Below are 20,350 nucleotides of genomic sequence, written 5' to 3' on the forward strand. Positions count from 1 at the left end.
TACATGAATCAGTTTTAATATTTCCAGAAAAGAGAAAGTTAAACAAAAAAACAAATAATATATTTACATAAATGATTATTAAACATCAAAATACAAATATTTTAAACAAAAAGGCTGTAAAACTACCATTATGAATACTTATACAAAAGATTTTTACATTTCAATGAATTTAAAAAAAATCGTTACAATCAAAGTTATAATTATAAACGTTATAAATAATTAAATTTAAGGTAAAAATAAATCTTCTACCTGTAGGTTTAGGTAACTTTTAACTATTGAAATATAAAACCTAATAAAAAAAGACTTAAAATCTAAAAAAAAAGGGCAGAATTCAAATGACATTTACAAAAATGTTTCTTGCCTAAAAAAATAAATAAATATAAAATAAAGACAAAAAATAAAGACAAAAACACGTATTTTTCGTCAAACAATATTTGTTTTTTTGCGCTATTTTTGCTTTGAGGAAGCATTGCTGGATTTTGCATAAATTTGCATTTCTTTAAGCTGAACCAAAAAGCATAATAGGGCGTGGACAATGGGCTCATAAATAAAGTTTAGCCAAACTACACAAAATATATATACATACATATACTATACAAGAAATATATATGTATATACCATATTAGTATGAGAAAAACCCACAGCGTTTATGAAGCGATGAAACGACAATCAATTTGCACAAGAATTCATCAATGGCCGGAGAGGAGGAGCAGCGGAAACCTGGCAGGTGATGGCACCTGTCGCAGGAGGAACGAGTTCTCATTGTTCTGGCCCGGCTTGAAAGGCATCTTGAATAAGTTATGACGCTGTCTATGCGAGGTAATATCAATAATAATGGCACTCCAAACACCTTGTCGATCGTGTATCCGTATACGTTCTTTTGGCTGGATTTTATTGCTCTACTTTCGCGATTCTCGGCGGTATATAAGGTACCCGTAACGTCCGACAGATCAACACAAATCATCCGGCCAACAAGCTAAAACCACAAACTAAAAAAAATAAGGAAATCTAAGCACCATGAAGGTGAGCATCTCCAAAGGATTCGATTTAAACATTGAAGTGCAACTTGAAAGTTCAATTTTTTTTAAATTATTTTTTGTGAAACCGAAAAGTGCCTGTTAAAAACTATCCCGAAGCTTTGACATTTAACAGTTATGCATAAAAAATATATACAGACTAGAATGTGTCGTAATTGATTCCTTCAATGATCATATCTGTGGATATTAGAATTAAAATTAAATTTACAAACACTTTTTGTTAAGAAAAAATCACAAAAAATCAGTAAAATTTTAAAAATGCAAGCAACTTGGCTTAATTTTAATAGAAAATTTAAATAGAATACAAAAAATTGTTTAGAAAATGGAGATTTAATCTTAAGAATTTTCTACATTTTCCCCTCGGAATCCTATTTTATTAATGTCTAATTTTCTTTTCAGTTCTTCATCGTCAGCCTCCTGTTCGCCGCCTGCTTGGCCCTTGCCCAGAGCAGTGTGATCCATGGATCTGCCTTATCCTATGCTCCTGTAGCCTCTGTTCCAGTGGTCCGCACTGTGCCCGTGGTTCGCTCCGTGCCAATTGTCCGCAGCGTTCCCGTCGTCCGTCATGTGCCAGTGGTGCGTCATGTTCCCGTTGTTGACTCTGTGCCAGTGCTGACCTCCAGTGTTCGCGTCGGTCATGCTGCCGCCTACGATGCTCCCGTTATCCAGTCCTATGGAGGTTGGCTGAAGCAGAAGTAGATCTTGGGATAACCACCAATGCTTTCGATCCTTTTTTTTTATTAATGTGCAAAATAAACTCTGAATAAAACGAACAAATTAAAAGAAAGATTTTTAACTATTCCTATAAAAATGGGATACCTTGGGAGGTTGTCAAGGATTTATAAAATATTAAAAAATACAAATAAATAAGAAGTCTACACGAACAATTTGAATATAAGAAAGGCAAAATTAAGAAAAAAAATAAATAAAAATAAAGAATAATATTAATCAAAATGATATACGCAAACGCTTGAATAAACGCCAATGAGGAAATGCAGACCGAAGTGACAAAAAAATAAATATTGTTAGCAGAAAACTAAATTAAAATATAAAACAAAATATTTTTTTCTGGAGAACTCTGGAGCTCCCTCGAAGGGACGATTCAGACTTATTGAGGATGCAGCTGGGCTACTCCATCTTTATGCCTCTCATTGAAATTTAAATTCTAAATAAAAAACAAATACATTTATTTAAAAACAAGCAATAATCAATTTGCTTTGGTTAGGATCGATTCAATGGACTTAAAAACCTAATAAAATAAATAAATAAAAATAATAATAACTTTGCTTTGATTTATGATCATAAATTTAAAGTATTTGAAGATTTTCGTATTTACGCTTCATAATTTTCTCTGCCTTTTAACTGAGTAAATTAAGCTCTTAATAAATTAAGGAAATAATTGATTTGATGTGGTCAAGTTGAGATGATTTATGAAGAAATCATATCGAAAATATACCTCCTACTCTGGAAAAATATGTTTAGTTTTATATACTTGGAAAATTTATATAAAAATGTGCCTTAATATTTTAAGGGAAGCCGCTGCTTGGAGCAATTAACTACCCATAATATGCCTAGACAAGATAATGATCACGATTAGTGCAGAGTGCAGGTGAAGCAACCTGTTAATTTCCCACACCTGGCTCATGGCCAGTTTTCCGATCTCTGGCAGGTGTAATGGGTACAGTTTCAAGAAAATATACATATTCTAATTTTTTTAGGTATTTTTTGGAACTAAGTCTTACTAGTGTTGAATTAAATAGGAATTTTTATTTAATTTTTTATTTATTTTTAGTGTGTATTATTTTTCTAGAATTTTGTTTCATAAATTTATTATTATTTATATTTTTTTTACAGAGTTTTTTCAACTGAAATATTTGTATTTGTGTAACTATTATATTTAAAAACGTTTATTATTTTTTCTAACTTTTTAATTCGAAGAAAAAACACAAACAAACCATAATTTGAATGTAACACTTTGTAAATATAACACTTGGTTTATTTTATCTTTGTGTAAACTGTACTTTTTTACTTTAATGGTGATATTTTACATTATTTAAACAAAGTTTTCTTGTTTTAAAGAGAGTTTAAAATATAAGTTATAAGACTTAAAAAATGAAAAGAGCTTAAGATCTAGCAAAATCCCAAGAAAGTGTTATATTACAAAGTGTTATATTTAAATTACTTCGAATAAATTAATAAAGTATAATTCTAAATCTCTTAAATATTAAGAAGAACAGAAGGTAAGTTATTTTTATACTTCTTTTTTGGTACAAATCAGCCTCTTACCTCTCATCGATGATCCGCCCCGTTGGCCAATTGATTTTATGCTTATTGGGCCAACATAATGCGTTTTACATGGGCTCAAAGATGCGACACAACCGGTGCGCCCGAACTTGCATAATCTCAGAAAGCCAAGAGAGACCATCATCAATGATGATGATGAGCCAGCGGCCGCCGGTTGACAACAGATTCCGATTCACCTTGAAATATCTGGATGCCGCCGCCGCCGCCTTGGGAAGAGGTTGGCACTTGGGTTGGGTTGGGCTATGGCTTTGGCTTTGGTTTATGACAGACAGCCGGCCGCCTTGTGAGGCAACGCCGCCCGTGTATGCAAATGACATAAAACCTAAAACCTAAAACGAAAATGAAAACTAAAACAGCCACTAAAACTATGTATGTGAAAACGAAAACGAAAACCTAAACCTGAAACGAAAACGAAAACGAAAACTGAAAATATGAAAGCCGCTGTGGGCTTATCACTATCGGAGCGTCTCATTTTCATGCTAATTGTGGGAGCCCCTTACGGAATTTCGGAAATGCAGCGTAAGACCTGCTGCTAACGCTGCTGCGCCCATGGTGAAAATTAAATCGAAAGCCAAAGATGATGCTCAAGTTGCTGCCCCTGCCCAAGCCTCTTGATGATGGGTGGTTTGGAAATGTTAATTCAACGCCTTTTGTTCGCCAATGATCGTTTACATCGTATAAAAGACTTGGTCTCCGATCGATCGGACATCAGTCGCTGCTCATCGGCACTCAAGGCGTTCTTTTTTTTGGGAATTGGTATCATCGCATCAAGTGGATTAGTGGTCAGCATGAAGGTGAGCTCCTCCTCCGACAAACAAAACAAAAAAAAAACAAATCAAAATATCCTGTGAAAATTTATGAAAAGTGAAAAAGGAAACTTAACTAAACTTTTTGTTTAACTCCCTCTTTTTTTTAATTTGTTCAAAGTGTTTTTTTTTATAATAAAAAGTGCCAAAGTTAAAAACAAATCAAGGAAAACTTAAAGTCCTTAAAATATAATAAGAAAAAAACCACAAATCACAACGATAAAATATATTTTCTGTGAAATAAAGAAATATAAATATATTTAAAATTTTACAAGACCTTTAAGTTTATATTTATCTAAAAAAAGTTAAAAAACAAAACTTTAAAAACAGTATATAAAAATCTAGAATAACTACCCCGTTTTTTACAAATTTAAACTATTTTTTTAATATTTTTTTTATTTATAAATTCCATAATTAAAAACCTTTACCTTTTACCTTCCATTTCCTTTGCCAGGTCTTCGTTTGCATGTGTGCTCTGTTCGCTGTGGCCAACGCCGGCTTCCTGGGTCTCCTGGGAGGCGGCGGCGGTGGCGGCGGTGGTGGTGGCGGCGGTGGCGGCCTCAAGGCAGGCATCAGCATTGGCGGCAATGGAGGAGGCGGTGGCAACGGAGGCGGTTACTCCGGCGGCGGCGGTGGTGGTGGCTACCATGGCGGTCACGGCGGACACGGTTCCAGTGGCCCAGTTCAGGTGGTCAAGGTTATCCACCAGCAGGGCGGTGGCAGCGGCGGCGGCTACTCTGCCGGTGGCTACTCCTCCGGCGGCGGCGGCGGCTACTCTTACGAGGCTGCTCCCCAGGTCTTCAAGGTGAAAGTCATCTCCGGTGGCAGCAGCGGCGGCGGCCATGGCTATGGACCCGCTCCTGCACCCGTCTACCTGCCACCTGCCGGCCCAGCTCCCTCCTCCGTGAAGGTGATCAAGGTCCTGCAGGAGTCTGCTCCCTTGGTCAGTGCCCCGCTGGTCGAGAGTGCCCCACAGATCGTCAAGGTGGTGAATGTGGCCTCTGGACCTGCTCCAGGACCTGCCTTCATTGGCGGCGGCGGTGGCGGCTACTCTTCGGGCGGCGCCGTCTCCCAGGTCATCAAGGTTGTCCACGAGAGCCACGACAGCGGTTTCTCCTCGGGTGGCTACTCCTCGGGCGGTGCCGGTGCCACCAAAGTGGTACGCGTGATCCACGAGCACTCAGCTCCGGCTGCCGGACCAGCCTACGCTCCCATTGATGTGCCCGGCCCAGTGGCTTCGCCTGTGGCCTCTTACCTGCCCCCTGTTCAGGATATCGCTGCCCCGGCTCCAGTCTATGCTGCTCCTGCCCCGGCTCCAGTCTATGCTGCTCCTGCCCCAGCTCCAGTCTATGCTGCTCCTGCCCCGGCTCCAGTCTATGCTGCCCCTGCTCCCGTATACTCCGCACCAGCTCCTGCTCCTGTGTATTCCGCACCAGCTCCTGCTCCTGTGTACTCTGCACCAGCCCCGGCTCCCGTGTACTCTGCCCCAGCACCTGCTCCTGTGTATGCCGCCCCAGCACCGGCTCCTGTCCTGAGCGTGCCCCATCCCGCGCCAGCACCTGTCTTTGCCCCAGAGGAGCAGGTCCTGCCCGTGGGCCATGCCCCTGCCCAGACCTACGGCCCACCTGCCTACTAAACACACACAAACATGCACAAAGAGAGCAAGCAGGAGAGGCCACAGATGCACACACACACATCTCCGAAGTACCTTCCTGCTAACTGCATCGAGAGAGCATAATTACCATTCCTACACAACGCCATGAGTTTAATTTAAGACATTTTTTTTACCATGCATTTTTTTGTTAGAAAATATACACATAGAAAAATCCCAAAAAAAAAAAAAAAAAAAAAAAAAACTTTAATGGAATATTTAATGGAGGGAAAATGGTGAACCTTGGTGAAAATACTGACTCGAAAGGTTTTTCACTATCAAAAACATTATAAAACTGACTACTGAACAAAATCTATTAGAAATTGACATATTCTTTTGTTCTCAACAGCAAATCAATTTAATTTTTGAAGGAAAACTATTTGAAATATCTAAAATATTTAAAAGATTTTCTAAACGAACTATACTTGTAGCTTTTTTGGCGTATTATCATCACATTTGGTAGATCTTAGTCTTATAATAGGGTATAGGGACATCGAAATTTTAAATATCGAAAAAAATATATCTCATTTAACTTGAAAATATCGATATAATCGAAAATTTTAAAATATTTAAATTAATTTATATAAATAATGAATATAAAGATAAAAGGTTCCTTAAGATACTTTGACAAAGATAAGGAAAAAGTTTGATATACATATCTAAGTTTTGTTTCCAAAAAAAAATATAAAAATAATGATAAGATATAAAAGGTTACCTGAAAATTTTAAGGATCTAAAATCATATTTACAAATTTTTTTTTTCTACACCTCAATAATCCATTAAAACCTGCTTAGAATTTTCCTTTTTCTAATTATTATTTTAAATATTATATTTTAAAACTTTTTACCAATAGGAAAGTTTGGGTAAGCAAGCAAAAAATGAAAATCAATACATCACTTTCCTCATCTCTCCACACATTCCATATACAAACAAAATAAATAAATATGACTTGGCCCTAATAATGTATTAGCATATCGAGGGTCCCACACTGCCCAAGTTGCACATTTCTCTCTTCTCACAAATGTTTAAACATTTAACACACACACACGAAAAAAAGAAAGAAAAAAATAAAAACTGCGACAAGGCGTCGTTTGATGTTTGCTTTTTGGCGGATCGGATCACGGGTCATGATAATACCATATTATGATTCGCTTTTTTATTGTTTCATAACGCTCAGGCATTTGGGGGGATATCGATCGTTATGTTTTATTTATATTTTCAGACACAAAGCATCAAGTTTTGTGATTGTTGTTGTTGTTGTTGTGTTATTGTTTCTCTTGTTGGTGGCGGTGATTACGTCTATTCGGCGGCCTTGACTAACGCCTCGGCGACCTCCACGGCAATGGCAGCCTGGGCCTTGGCCTGGAAGGTAAAAGGATAAAAAGGATAAGCGATTAATTATAAGATTTAAATGCTTAAAACTATTATATATAAAGGTATCTGTGGATTTATACGATTTATAAGCTTATAAAGAATATATATGGGTTTTTTTTGCAGGTTTTCCAACTTTAAAATCGTAATATCTATGAAATGCTTAGAGTTTACTCTAATTAGAATTTTCCGACATTAAAATTCTTGAAAAATATATACATGTTATCAATTATTAAAGCCAAACTTTTAAAACATAAAACCCTTAAGGTAAAAATATACTAAATGTAATAATCAATTTATAAAAAAAGTAGAATTAACAGAAGCCTTAACTTAAAAAAAATCCCACAAAAAGCATAAAACTAATTATCAATTTAAAACTACCGCTAAAAACCCAAACCAAATCCTACCTTATCGTCACCAGCGGAGCTCAGCTGTGACTGGTATTTCGAGAGCAGCTGGCGGGCCTCGGCCACATCAATGTCCTCAACTTTGTGCGCCTCCTCGGCCAGCACCTGGACGGAGGAGTCATCGTTGACGGTCACCGAGCCGCTGGACACAAAGTACTTGGTCAGCTTGCCGTCGTTCTCCACAACCTGGACGACGCCGGGCTTAAGGACGGCTGCAAAGAGAGAGATGGTTGATAAACGCTATGATATAACCATTTCTACGGGGCAATACGCCAGCCGCCGACAGACTCACCCAGTGTGGGCACGTGCTTGGCCAGGATACCGAAGGAGCCGGAGAAGGAGGGCACATCGATCTGACGGACGACGGCAGCGTCGTAAAAGGTCTTGTTGGCGGCGGCGAAGGTCAGCTTCATCTCGTCCGAGTAGTTGCGGGCCTGGGAGAGACGGGCGCCGCGAGCGGCCAGCAAACGGGCATTCTTAACGAACGACATCCTGCACTGCAAGGTGGAGTAAAAGATGTAACCATTAGAGCTTCAATTTTATGCTATCCAGCAGCTTAACAACAAAATAACCAAATTATGTAACTTTGTAGGTTAAGGCGGTGGCGGGCAAGCGGCTGGCAATTGATTTTTCTCCGGCCAAATGGTAGGGATTAGCTCTGGGATTCTTCGGTGCGTTAAGCCAATGTAAAGTGCTTCAATTTCCCTTTATGTTCACCTTTTTCTAGTTGGAGTGATGGCGAAAAGAAACACGAGAAAACTTCAACGATCTGCCGCTGTTTTTGCCAAAAATGTCCAATCAGAGTGACCAACTGACGACTACACAAAAAATGCCAACGCCTTTGATTGCAAAATAAATCCACCGCTGAAAAAAAAATACTAAAAAAAGCAAATGTTTTTCGTCTAATCAGAAAAATATAAACAAAGAAAAATATAACGTACTTTATTTATATAATTATTCAGCTAAAAAATCCTTTTTAAGGGTACTTCTTAAAAAAAAAAAAAACTTAGTCGCAACAGCATTTTTCAGTCAGCAAGACAGAGTTGCCAGGTTGTCAAATGCTGTTATGCAGGGTATTCACGTAAACTGCCAAGTTTTGGCCATTATCTAGTTTTGGAAATTAAATGTATAAAACAAAAGATCCGTCAATATCAGGGAAACTTGAAATTCTTCACCTTGACGACTCGAATTATATTACAAAAATGTTTAATTAAATATAAACAATATCATTTTGATGCACTTAACACTTAAAGTTCATTGAATGGTTAAAAATAATAAATGGCATAACGAGCGGATTTATTTTACTTAGACAACAGTATTTTTTCTAGAGAATAATATATAGCTTATTATATTTCGCGCGCACTTTTCAAAAAGCTCCGACCACAGACACCATTTTGTGGCATTTTTGACTCTGCGTCTGGTCACACAAACGAAAAGTACAACACAACAACAAATGTGTGGAAATAGAAACGAAACAATGCAGAAACAAACTGCTGCTGCATTATTATACAAGTGAAGAGAATAGAAGAATGCCATTTTGGCAAGTCGCTGCCTGATTTTTTTTGCCCGTTTCTGTGTCTGTGTGTGTGTGTGGTCGTGCGCTAGTTGGTGTTCGTTCTAATGTTTGAAACAAGACAACAAACAAACAAACAACCCACACAGAACGTAAGTGTTTGCAACATTTACCTAAGTTCGCCGTTTGTCAGTTAATCGCCCCCTCTTCTTTCGCACCAGCAGTCCAAACGCAGTTGCAAAAACATCAGAAAACTGTTTATATGTATAGATAGCTGTTTTTCTTCTCTTCTTGTTTTCTATTTTGTTTTGCCTGCCTATATGGCGGTGTGTGTGTGTTTTTGTGTCTATGTACGTGCTTGTGTTTTCTTCTTTTTCAGCTGTTAAATAAATTGCGCCATTTGTTAGTAAAACTCCGAAAAAAGAGAGGGAGAGAGAGCTTGTTTTAAAGTTCATTCCTCTGATTTTCGATCTCACTGTGTTTTCATCTCTTCCCTTCTACCACACACACAGCTGACTTTGTTGTTGAAAAATTTGATGGGTCGGAAGGGGGGTCTGCAGGATTTTCGCAGTTTTTGTTTGTTTCAGCGCATGTGTGTGTATGTGTGTGAGCTGCCGCAGCTGTTGTGTATTTTTGTTTACCTCTCGCCCTCTCTCTCGCTCTCTCTTTTTGTCTGCCTCTGCCAGCGTCGCACTGACCAGCAGCGACGTCGCAACGCAATAAATTTCATGTTATTTTCTGATAAGAAAAGCGACCACAATCGAATGCGGTTTCTTTATATATAAATCAACATATACACATATATTTATATATATCCGACTGATCCAAAGCTTAGTTCAGCGATCTCTCTCTCTTTCTATCGCATCAGCTGTTGGATTTGTTTTGTTTTGTTTTCCCCTTTCTTCTTTCTCCCCCTCCATTAATCAGCATTTTATCTCTCTCACCCCCCAGAAAAGAGAGTGGTAGAGGGTGAACAACAGTAAGGGATAAGAACAACGGAGAGAAGTTATTTAAGAGCGACGCCATTGACGCTGTTGACCCCAAGCAGCGAGCGAAATGGCAGCAGCTAAAGCAAATGGCAGCCAAAACCAATAACAAAAACATCTGTGGGACGTGGTGAAAGGAGAGTGGGTGCAGGGGGCGTCACTGTTCGGTCGTTGCTACCATCGCGTTTCTCTTCTTCTTCGACCTCATCTTTTGTTGCTGCTTCTTCATTTGCTTCTACCATTGCCTTTGCTTTGTTTGTTTTTTTGCGTTTAAAGTGTTACTTAAAGTAAACAAGAACAATGTATACCCTGCGATAATATACAAATGTATTTTAAGGTCCCTAATTTGCCTTTTGTTGAGTTTTTATTTTTTTGGTTTTTGTTTTAAGAATTCTAATGATTTAAAATTACCTTTACTGTGTTGAAGTTGCAACAAATCTACCCTTTCGAATACCTTGCATTTTGACCAAATGAGAATAAAAACAGAAAAGGAAACCCAGAGAGAACGACGCAAAAGTTCTTCGCCGTAGACGAAGAATAAACAGTAAACAATAAACAATAATCAGCCGCAAATGAAGTTCAGAGATTGCGGCCTGCCCTCAAGAAATTATGGCAATTAATGCGTATTTGTCAAGCCACAGAAACCACGGCACAAACAGCTGATATTGCAGATAGCCTTTGCTTTTTTTCCTTTTTTAATTTCGATCTGTTGCAAGCGCAGTACCGTTAAAGTTGTTGCTTTCAACACGCGACGCCCGTCACTTGGCTGCCTCTGCCGCCGCCACAGTTGGCGTCGCTGCCGACGCTGACATACAATCGCGATACATGAGCAGACTTGCCGTTACACGGCTGTCGCTTGTTGCTGTTTTTGTTTTTACCACCACACTGGGGGTTAGAAAAATAGGTATTAATACAAACGTTTCTATACAGCAGATGTTTCTCTGTTTTAATCGGTCTTAATGCACTAGAATGGGTAGACTTCTTTAAATAGTGAATTATAAGATGATGACACGTTTTAATTATGTTTCAAAGGTTTTTTTTTTCTAGTTATTTAATTGGTAAAATAATAAATTAACAACTGAAAATGTATTTTTGTAATTAATAAAAATTGTTAATTTTTTTTTTTGTAACAAAATGGATTATCCCCACTTTTTTGGCCAGCACTGTTCCCACGCACATTAAGTTGTAATAAAAAAAGAGGTAAGAAAATGGCAAAAGCCACTTTGTTGCCTGCCCACATTTAAAGCCTTTGGTAGGCGACAGAGTGACAGGGTGGGAGGGTGCGGGTTAGAGAGGAGGAACGGGACAGAGTGCAATAACAAGAATATGGTTAATATTTCTAACGGCAATTGCATTTTGCTTTCCTGCACACTTACCTTTTCCAGCGCTGCTTTTTTATAGCTTTTTATTCTTTGCAGCGGCAGCGGCGGCGTCTTGATTGCAACTGTAAATTGCACGTAATTTGTTTGTTCATTGAGCACGCATTATGCGTTGCTCCAATTGTGGTTTTTGCAAGCTTTTAATACCCGTTACTCGCTTGAATGCAAAGGAATGTACATATGTATGCATTTCAAACGCAAATAGATTTAAGTTAATATCGGCCAGGTTTCACATACAACCGCTAAAATGTAGGGTATTTGGATGGTCGTGGCACATGGTGTTCTATTTGTTAGTCTTTTTACTCTTCCCATTTCATATTTGTCCTTTATCGCCGACGTCGCTGCCGCCTGCTGCGTCGCCATCGCAGTCGACGCCGGCGTCGCTGTCTCAGCCAGCTGCTGGCCTGCGATTTTTTTTTACCAAAGCAGCGTCATTCGCTTTTCGCAGTTCGCGCTGCGCGCTTTGCTTTTTCGTTTCGTCGTGCCAAGAAGAAGAACCCAAAACAGAAAGAGCGAACGAAAAAAAAGTAAACAAAGTTAAACGGAGGTGCAAAAAATTAATAGAAATCAATTTTCAGAATAATTGCAAAGAAGCGCCAAAGAAATCGCCAAGTGAGTGACAAAGAACTTTTGACGGATTTCTTTCTTCTTCCCCTTCTCTCTTTACTTTATCTTGTGTTTTTATTGTTTTTTTTTGTGGTTCAGTGAACTCGTTGGTGTGTGTTTGATGTTCCTCCTGTTGCTGGTGCTACTGCGATGATATAGTTTAATTAATTAAGTTTGGCAGACAGATTTCCTAATTGAAATGCTAATTAACCGTTAGAAGAGGCGGGGAACGCGAATTTCTTTGTTGTCTGGGTCCAAGTGCATTTCCCTTTTATGCACTCTGACGTTCTCTTGCCCTGCTCCTCCGCTCTCACTCTCTTTCTCTCTCTCTCTCTGCTCTTTGTTCTGCCCGCTCCTTTGGTTTCTTTGTTCAAATCGCCGGTGCAGGCAGCGATGGCGGCTGCGACGTCGGCGTCAGCAGCCAATTTGCATTTTGGAGATTGAACAGAAGGCGCCGATGAAGGAGCGTGTAGGAGGAAGACTGGAGAAACAAAAGGGGGGGGGGGCCCAAGGGTGAAACGAGGATTTAATTATAAGGCGGATTGCAGATTGCATTATACCTTTTAATCCAAATGCGAAACAGAAGAATTCCCGTCAGTTCCTTCTACTTGTTGAAAACAAAGAGAAGACAGGACAACAGAGTACAGCAGAGGGCACAGTTGTGTATCTTTACATATGAGCCAGAACAGCTGCGGCCAAAATTATAGTATTACATATATACATATTTACATACGTATCCTTATTTTCTAGTCCTATTAATATTCCGTAATATTTATTACTAACTAATTACAAAAACAAACACATTTTAAAACCATAACATCTTATGACGCTCATATTTTTATGGTCATATGTATTTGTTGAAATAACATAAAAAAATATTGTAAATATTTCAAAGCAAAAGCATTAGCAGTAATACCCCTCACAGAATCAAATTTTATTATTTTGATAACCTTTTTAAATACTATATGTTCAAAACAACATGGAAGTAGAATTCTTTCGGTTTTACAGGGAAATAAACCTTGATTTTGAGACAATTTGATGATATGTTTATGCCTTTTATTGATTCCATGAAAGTCTGTCCAATTTGCAACACTCAACCGTATCGCCCACTCATATCGGGACTTCCACTTCACTAAGGCACGAGAGGAATACGGGGGGAATAGGTTTAATCGGTCATTGTCTGTGGTGGCGACTTCCTCATACCAAGCCTACTATCCGCTTATCAATGGGTAAACATCATCGGGGCGGTCACTGAATAACAATTAGCGGCTTTGCTAGGAGTTGCTGGCAGGAACAAAGGGGAGCAACCATCGTATCGGAGCCCAGTTGGAATGAATAAAAGATGCCAATTGGCATTATTCATGCGCATCCACTCATGGTAGCCACAGATTTGTCCCATTTAATGGTTCCCTACCTGGGCTTATTTCCAAAGATTTAGAGCGTTACTCACTTGATTGGGGGCGATGATTCGTTGTTTACTGCCAAGCATGGCTATGCCCATTAATCATGGCTCTTTTCTCAAAAATCTCCATCTGTCAAATGCAGCAAGTTTGTCAAAAACATGTGCAACCTGAAAGCTGTATTTTTGCACACTCTTGATATCCAGTATTTGGGTTAAGGGCATATTGTATGTGGGTTTGGTTCAAACAACTGCATTCTTAACAATTTGACCAAGCCCCTTTGAGCTTCTACGGGGGTACTTTTGCATATAAATCACAGTTTTTATAGCTTCTTACTAAGATTACACTGAGAGTTACATATAATTTGGGGATCGAAAATGATTATTAGAGCACTGTCTGAAAATATCGTTTTGATCTGCTAAACTGGACTATATTTTTGCCGGCTTTGTTTGGTTTCGGGGCGGCAATTATCCATGGGGTTGGGTGGTGATGTGAGATGGTGTGATATGCCAGCGTGCTTTTGCTTTGGTGTTGGTGCGGGGGTTGCTCACTGGAATTACCAAAGGCAAAGAGATTGCAAATGGAAATCAATAATGGAAATGCCCTGGCCATATCTATAGCCACGGCTTTGCCCATTTCCCCCACCTTCCACCATAGCTGTACCCCTTCCAGCACACTTTCCCTCTGGCAGCGGCTCTGACCCTGCTTTTCTGGCTGTTTCTCCTTGGCTCGAATTCTGCTTTGCATAACAGACACAACGGCAAAAGGCAACAAACACATGCATTATTAATTCGCTTTTACTTGCAGTTTTCTTTGGCAGCCGGAAATCTGATATAGCCGGGGCTTGTGATCGGAATCGAAAGCAGAATTGGGAATCTGGAATCGGGATTGGAATCGCAGCAGCGGCATCGCAGAGTTTACAGTGGCATAGCGAATGGATTTGTAACAATAATCGTTCAATGACAGCAACCGCGGTCGCACTATCCACCGCCCCCGTTACCGGCCCCCTTGCGGTGGAGCGAGCACAGAGCAGTTAACAACGCCCGCTGGATCGAAAGATATAGCACAGATAAAAGGAAACAGCAAGAGATAGTGTTGTGGTCCTGGTCAAGGTAAGGAAATATTTCTTAATTAAAGCCAGTGTCTAACTCTAGTAGTTGTTTTTAGGTATTTACACCAATTAGCCATGAAGAAAGAAGAACAATTAAAAAAACAGCTGAGAATTCATAGATTATTTCTTATTCAACAAAGACTGCTTTAATTTGATGTTTTTTCTGTCAAATTGGTGTCGAATTTAAACTTGTAAAATACCTTTTTGAATAATATTTTGTTAAAGGCCTAAATCAAGTTAGAAACTCGGTCTGTGCTAAGTGAATAAAAAACTAAAGTGCGTGTTCTTTACTTTCAGAAAAAAGGACCCCCTTGAAGGACAGACGACCCCAAAGAGATTGTGCAGTCTATAGACTTCTTAAATAGAGGCTCGAAGCTCCTAACACGATACACGCCACAATGGTGAAGACGTTTCAAGCCTATCTACCGTCCACGAACCGGACATACTCATGTGTTCACTGCCGTGCCCACCTCGCCTCCCACGACGAGCTCATCTCGAAATCGTTCCAGGGCAGCCAGGGGCCGGCATATCTGTTCAACTCGGTGGTGAACGTGGCCTGCGGCCAGACGGAGGAGCGGGTTCTGCTCACTGGCCTCCATGCGGTGGCCGATATATACTGTGAGTGCTGCAAGACGCCGCTGGGCTGGAAGTATGAGCACGCCTACGAGTCCAGTCAAAAGTACAAGGAGGGCAAGTTTATCATTGAGCTGGCGCACATGATCAAGGAGAATGGCTGGGACTGAAGGACCAAAGCGATGGCATGGGATCAGCATTCAGCATTCATCAGAAGCATCAGCAGCAGCAGCAGCAGCAGTGGGAAAAGCAGCGAATTCACACACAACAAGAGACACACACATGGCATGGCATAAGACATAAGAGTGTTGTTACCCAAAATGGCTAAAGTCTGGCGACGAAGCGAAGAGTGGATCGGATTACGGACACGGACACGCAAGCAGAAACAGAAACAGCAGAGGGATCGAGTTTTAGGGTACACAACAATATAGTATATATGCTATTATATAGTGCAAAACTCGTATCGTATCGCAAAGAACAAAAAAAAACCCAATCAGACATTCAGAAAATAATACATACGATCCACAAACACACCACACACCACACACAATACACAGCTGGATTGGGCTTGGAAAAAGGATCTCTGCGCTGGACGCTTGATAGGATTTCCACACTTTCATTTCAATTGCAGTCTCAATCTCAACTCCATTACAGACTTTGTTTTCCTTTACCTATTTTACGTTGTTGCAAGTTGATTCAATTATGTGTACTCTCTGTGCAGTTTGCCTTAATTTGATGATTTCGATTAAAAAAACAAACACGAACACACAAACAAAAACAAAATACAAAACTTGCACTGCCAAATAAACAAGAGAAATGTTTAGCAACAAAAATATTAATTAATAATAATAACAACAACAACAACAGCAGCAACAAACAGCAGCAGGAAAACCATTTGAAACACACACTCACACACACAAAAGGCATGCGAAATCAAAAAATCAGGAAAATCAGAAAACAAAATACAATTACACATTTACTCATTTCCAACGTAGTAGTTATTTAATAAAATAATTAAAATTAATTATTTAATTCAATTTAGCTTGAAACAAACAAGGAAACAACACACACAAAACCCAAAAAGCGAGATAAACTTAAAAAAAAATACAATTTTTGTCGAATGTATAAAGCGAGAAGGAGGAGGAGGAGGAGGAGTGGGACCCAGTGGAACCCGGAAATATACTCCTGTCAGAGGTGGGGAAGGGTTTGGAAAATGAAAGAAATTATATAAAATACAAGCATATTATATGCCCAAATTTAAGAGGATACAAAATATAAATATAGATATGTAAATGTGCATAGATACATATATACATACATATATGTATGTATATTTTATGTATGTAAGAGGAATGCGTATTTATGTCGCAAATATCGTACATTAATCAAATCGAAGGAGCGAAGGCAAGCGGAAATGAAAAGAACGCAACGTCATATTTTTAAAGCAAAACGGATTATGAAAATATGTATATGCAAATAATAACTGCCAAGAACTATTCAAGTTAAATGATGTTCTCTAAGTAGTTATATAAATGTATCTGAGGAATATATATATATATCTGTATATGTATATTTTGTGGTAGCATTAAAATAAAAATTAAAATTAACGAGAAACAAGAAACAACAAAAAATACAACCAGGTTCAATAAACTAAACAAAAATACAAAAAAAAAAAAAATAATAATAAATAAAAAACAAATAAAAAGCAAAAATTTAAATCAAATCCAAGCTAAACAACAAGAGAAACAATGCGAATACATTTGAAATTGCTGAATATTTGTTTCGATCTTCAGTTCCCAGTGTTTCTCCCAAGATATTGGCTGTACTTAAACACACATATACCCTTTTCCAACTTAAAACCTAGTTTTGAAGGAGCTTTGAGCTTTGTTCGACCATTTAGGCATTGACTACTGTACTCCATGCATGTGATGCACCATGATGATGAAACACAAATTTTGAAAAACAGAGAAGAGAATTCATACAACAAAGAAGAAAAAGAAAACTAATGTTAGTATTTACATACATACATGCCACTATACATAAACATACATACTAAAAAACGAGACCACCTTTACATTAAAACACATCCAAAGTACAGTCAGCGACATGACACCGCATGCAGCCGATTCAGATGTATTAAAGAAAACAAACAAATCTCAATTCAAGATTGCAATAAAGCGCATTTTTAACTCAAATGAGTCTTCAATGGGTGAAATTGGGGGTTACCTGGTAATATTATCGTTGCTATAAATAACATAGAAGGGGCATCGAATCTTAATGTCAAGTTAAAAATAAACTCTAATCTGTTTTTTTCGAATGATGCATTTATCAAACGCTTTGCAATGTATTTAAACATATTAAAACAGGGCATTAGCAATCGGTGTGAGAGTCTTATTTTTACATAACATTAAAAGAGTGTTGTGTAGTGTATATGTATTGAAAACGTGCAATTGTAATTGTAAATGTAAATGCATTAATTCCATATGTAATTGCAAGGTTTTCTGTCGAGGGCATCCTAAATAGATCAATTTCAATTTCTGCATGTTTTTTTTTTTTCTGTGAGTCTTGTGGTATTGGGGATGTATGAAGAAATTCGACGAGTTTGCCAGTTTAGGTTGAGGAAAGGCTGGTTGATGGGGACTGCAATCGCGTGTTTGTATCATAAAATTATTGTAAATATCGTAACTATAGTGTTGGTGTGTTGTGATGAACAATTGTTGAATCATTGTTGATGTTGTTGAGGGATTGTTGGTGTAGTGTTACATGTGGTCATATTTGTTAAAAAAAAAAATATTAATTTATATACGGCAATTCAATTAAGGATCTGAGAGTTAGCCACCAACAAACGAGTATTACTTCCACTTGTTGGTGTTGTAGCACCACTGGGAAGACACTCCAGTGACCGGGTTCATCTGTAGATGGATCATCCTGCGTAGCTGCGCCGACTGCCGATCCTCCTCTAAAGTATCCGGCGTATATTTGTATACTGTGGTCTTCATGAACACTGTTATGCCACAGGCAATAGCCAGCAACCACAGGGGCAGGCCCAATGCTAGCTTCCAGTCGGGCGAGAAATACTGGAACTCTGCGAACGTTTGACAGAAGCTATGCCGATACAGCTGCTTCTTATCCTCAATCGAAAGCGTCTTCCAGTCGCCTAGCTCTTTCTCACGGAGTGCGCACACCTCTGGCGTCACTGTGCGATACCGAATGGCCGGAAACGGGAAGTCTGACCTGTCAAAGTAGATGGGCCGACCGTTGATGCCGTAACCCACTACCTCGCGATCGCCGACCATGAGACGGACGCCATCGCCGCCGCCGCTGGCGAAGCGACGTCCCATCTTCCAGGCGACATAGGATGGCGGCATGCGAGGCACCACCAGGCGCAACGCCGACATGTTGACGGCACTGTACCTGCAGAGGAAATAACGATAACTTTTTTTTATTTTGTTGTTAAATATTTTGGTTTGTCCTTACCCACTTTAGGAATTTTTCACAACCAAATTTTTGTTTTTCTTAAATTTTTACCAATCCAAAATACGACCGCTGTAGGGGTCGGGTCTGAAGCAACTGAAATTTTTAGGGCACACTTCTTGACAGTTGGAACTTGAATTTGACAGAATGATTCAAGGCTGTCGAGATTTCGAAACGAAAACAAGTTAATAAGAAATGGCTTTAAATAATTAATAAGGAAAATTAAATGGATTTAAAGATATTTTTAAGGTATAATAAATTCAAGTAAGACCAAAAATATTCTTAATTATCTCTTTTAAAACCCATTCGAATTGATTTCTTTAGGACATATTCCCCAATCGATACTTGGCTTTATTACCAAATCGTCCAAATCGCCCCCAGATGTCTAACAACTATCAGAAAATGCTTACTGCAATCAAATGGGGCGGCATTGAGGGTGTAGGAATGTCCTACTAATCCTTTATTCGTTTTCCTTTATTTTCCGTTTCAAGGGAAGGAGGAAAAAAAATGACATGTGAGGGACAGACAGCCTAGACAGGAGGAAGGAGACCTTCATTCCTTCCTTCCTTCCTTCCGCTCAAGCCGCTACCCCCTTGGCTCCTCAACCAAATGTGACGTGGGTCAATTTAATTTGAAGAGATTGTAAAGTTAAAATGGCTGTATCTGTCACACGCCCAACCAAACTCAAAGGAAGCAGAGGCTCCCATTGTCTTGTCCTTTTTTATTTATTTTCTTCATTTTTTTGTTGGGCAACTTCTTTGGAGGTGTTGAAGGGGAATCCCTTTATTCATTCTTTTCTTCCTTTTTTTTCCTTGGCAAATGGTCTTGTGTTTGATATTTTCGTGAACCATTTGTGCTCCTGTCAGCAGTTTCATTATTTTCCATTTATTCCATTTTTTTTGTTCAAGTGGGTGGTGGGTCGAGAAGTATGAAATTCTGATGTCTTGATTGCCGTGGGTCCGGGACGAAATTGAAATTGAATATTAAACCAGAATGGGTTTATCAGCTCGGTTTTGTAGGTAATTATATGGAGCTGTTGTGCATTAAGGCGAGGAAATTTCCTTTTGGTGAGGAAGTATTTCGAGGGGCTTATAGGATATCGTTGAGTTTTTAATAGCTTTAATATCTATGGAAATATTGTATTTGATTGTGTTCTGTTTTATTTTAATAAATATATAAAAATTGTTTCAATTTTGCATTATCAAAATATTACTCATACGCAACAAAAATTACTCATACGCATCAAATATTACTCATACGCAGCGTATGTTCAAAAGACTTGAGTAATTGTAAAAATGTCCTATAAACTTGGAATCTAAACAATTGTTGTTTAAAAGCATAATTAAATATACCGTTCAGTACTCTTACAATACATATATTTATAAATTATAATGTATGTATTCTTTTCTTCTTTTGTACAGCAAACACAAATTTTTTTTAATTACACAAAATTATATATAGAATTTTATGTTGTAAAATATGTTAATCCCTTTGAAAGTTTGTGTTTAGCTTACTGCTTAAGACCGCATAATAATTTTCAGAGTAACCGAGCACGTTGCAGCTGTGGAAATCCGGCACACAATCATTACTACATACCACCACCAATAATACCCTCTGCAAACTTCTGATTTACATGAGCCCCTGGGAAGCGAAACTTGCAGCAACAGCAGCAGCAGCAGGAGTAGAGTTGGCTTCCAAAGAACTTTTTCGGCCAGACAACAACTAATGAATG

At 38.7% G+C, this 20,350-nt stretch overlaps 5 protein-coding genes across 9 annotated transcripts; 3 read left to right on the forward strand and 2 right to left on the reverse strand.

Moving 5' to 3' along the window:
- The first annotated feature begins 1,017 nt into the window (after window positions 1-1,017).
- On the forward strand, window positions 1,018-1,748 carry LOC108080112 (uncharacterized). The gene is made up of 2 exons (XM_017174741.3): window positions 1,018-1,023; window positions 1,437-1,748. The coding sequence occupies exons 1-2, from the start codon at window positions 1,018-1,020 to the stop codon at window positions 1,734-1,736; spliced, it is 306 nt and encodes a 101-aa protein (XP_017030230.1). The 3' UTR covers window positions 1,737-1,748.
- Window positions 1,749-4,063: 2,315 nt separating this feature from the next.
- LOC108080181 (loricrin) lies at window positions 4,064-5,948 on the forward strand. Its single transcript, XM_017174829.3, has 2 exons — window positions 4,064-4,135; window positions 4,602-5,948. Exons 1-2 carry the CDS (start codon window positions 4,130-4,132, stop codon window positions 5,781-5,783), a joined length of 1,188 nt encoding a protein of 395 aa, XP_017030318.1. The 5' UTR covers window positions 4,064-4,129; the 3' UTR covers window positions 5,784-5,948.
- A 937-nt stretch (window positions 5,949-6,885) lies between these two features.
- Window positions 6,886-8,429, reverse strand: ATPsyndelta (ATP synthase, delta subunit). Its single transcript, XM_017174830.3, has 4 exons — window positions 8,294-8,429; window positions 7,869-8,073; window positions 7,577-7,788; window positions 6,886-7,160 (listed from the first exon to the last, which is right to left on the reverse strand). Exons 2-4 carry the CDS (start codon window positions 8,065-8,067, stop codon window positions 7,098-7,100), a joined length of 474 nt encoding a protein of 157 aa, XP_017030319.1. The 5' UTR covers window positions 8,068-8,073; window positions 8,294-8,429; the 3' UTR covers window positions 6,886-7,097.
- A 603-nt stretch (window positions 8,430-9,032) lies between these two features.
- On the forward strand, window positions 9,033-18,006 carry Ypel (Yippee-like). 4 transcript variants are annotated; one of them, XM_017174779.3, is made up of 3 exons: window positions 9,033-9,241; window positions 14,268-14,572; window positions 14,869-18,006. In XM_017174779.3, the coding sequence occupies exon 3, from the start codon at window positions 14,970-14,972 to the stop codon at window positions 15,312-15,314; it is 345 nt and encodes a 114-aa protein (XP_017030268.1). In that variant the 5' UTR covers window positions 9,033-9,241; window positions 14,268-14,572; window positions 14,869-14,969; the 3' UTR covers window positions 15,315-18,006. The 4 variants fall into 4 exon arrangements, 3 of the variants coding, with proteins under 3 accessions (XP_017030268.1, XP_017030267.1, XP_070144139.1); XR_011445503.1 differs by lacking the exons at window positions 9,033-9,241; window positions 14,869-18,006 and adding exons at window positions 11,687-11,981; window positions 12,033-12,066; XM_017174778.3 differs by lacking the exon at window positions 9,033-9,241 and adding an exon at window positions 11,924-12,066.
- Window positions 17,642-18,751, reverse strand: COX4L (Cytochrome c oxidase subunit 4-like). Of its 2 annotated transcripts, none has more exons than XM_041774932.2 (2): window positions 18,626-18,751; window positions 17,642-18,558 (listed from the first exon to the last, which is right to left on the reverse strand). In XM_041774932.2, exon 2 carries the CDS (start codon window positions 18,540-18,542, stop codon window positions 17,997-17,999), a length of 546 nt encoding a protein of 181 aa, XP_041630866.1. In that variant the 5' UTR covers window positions 18,543-18,558; window positions 18,626-18,751; the 3' UTR covers window positions 17,642-17,996. The 2 variants fall into 2 exon arrangements, with proteins under 2 accessions (XP_041630866.1, XP_017030266.1); XM_017174777.3 differs by having other exon boundaries at window positions 18,622-18,751.
- Between the last annotated feature and the right edge of the window lie 1,599 nt (window positions 18,752-20,350).

Source organism: Drosophila kikkawai, chromosome X, assembly GCF_030179895.1.
Source record: "Drosophila kikkawai strain 14028-0561.14 chromosome X, DkikHiC1v2, whole genome shotgun sequence".
Classification (NCBI taxonomy): Eukaryota; Metazoa; Arthropoda; class Insecta; order Diptera; family Drosophilidae; genus Drosophila; species Drosophila kikkawai.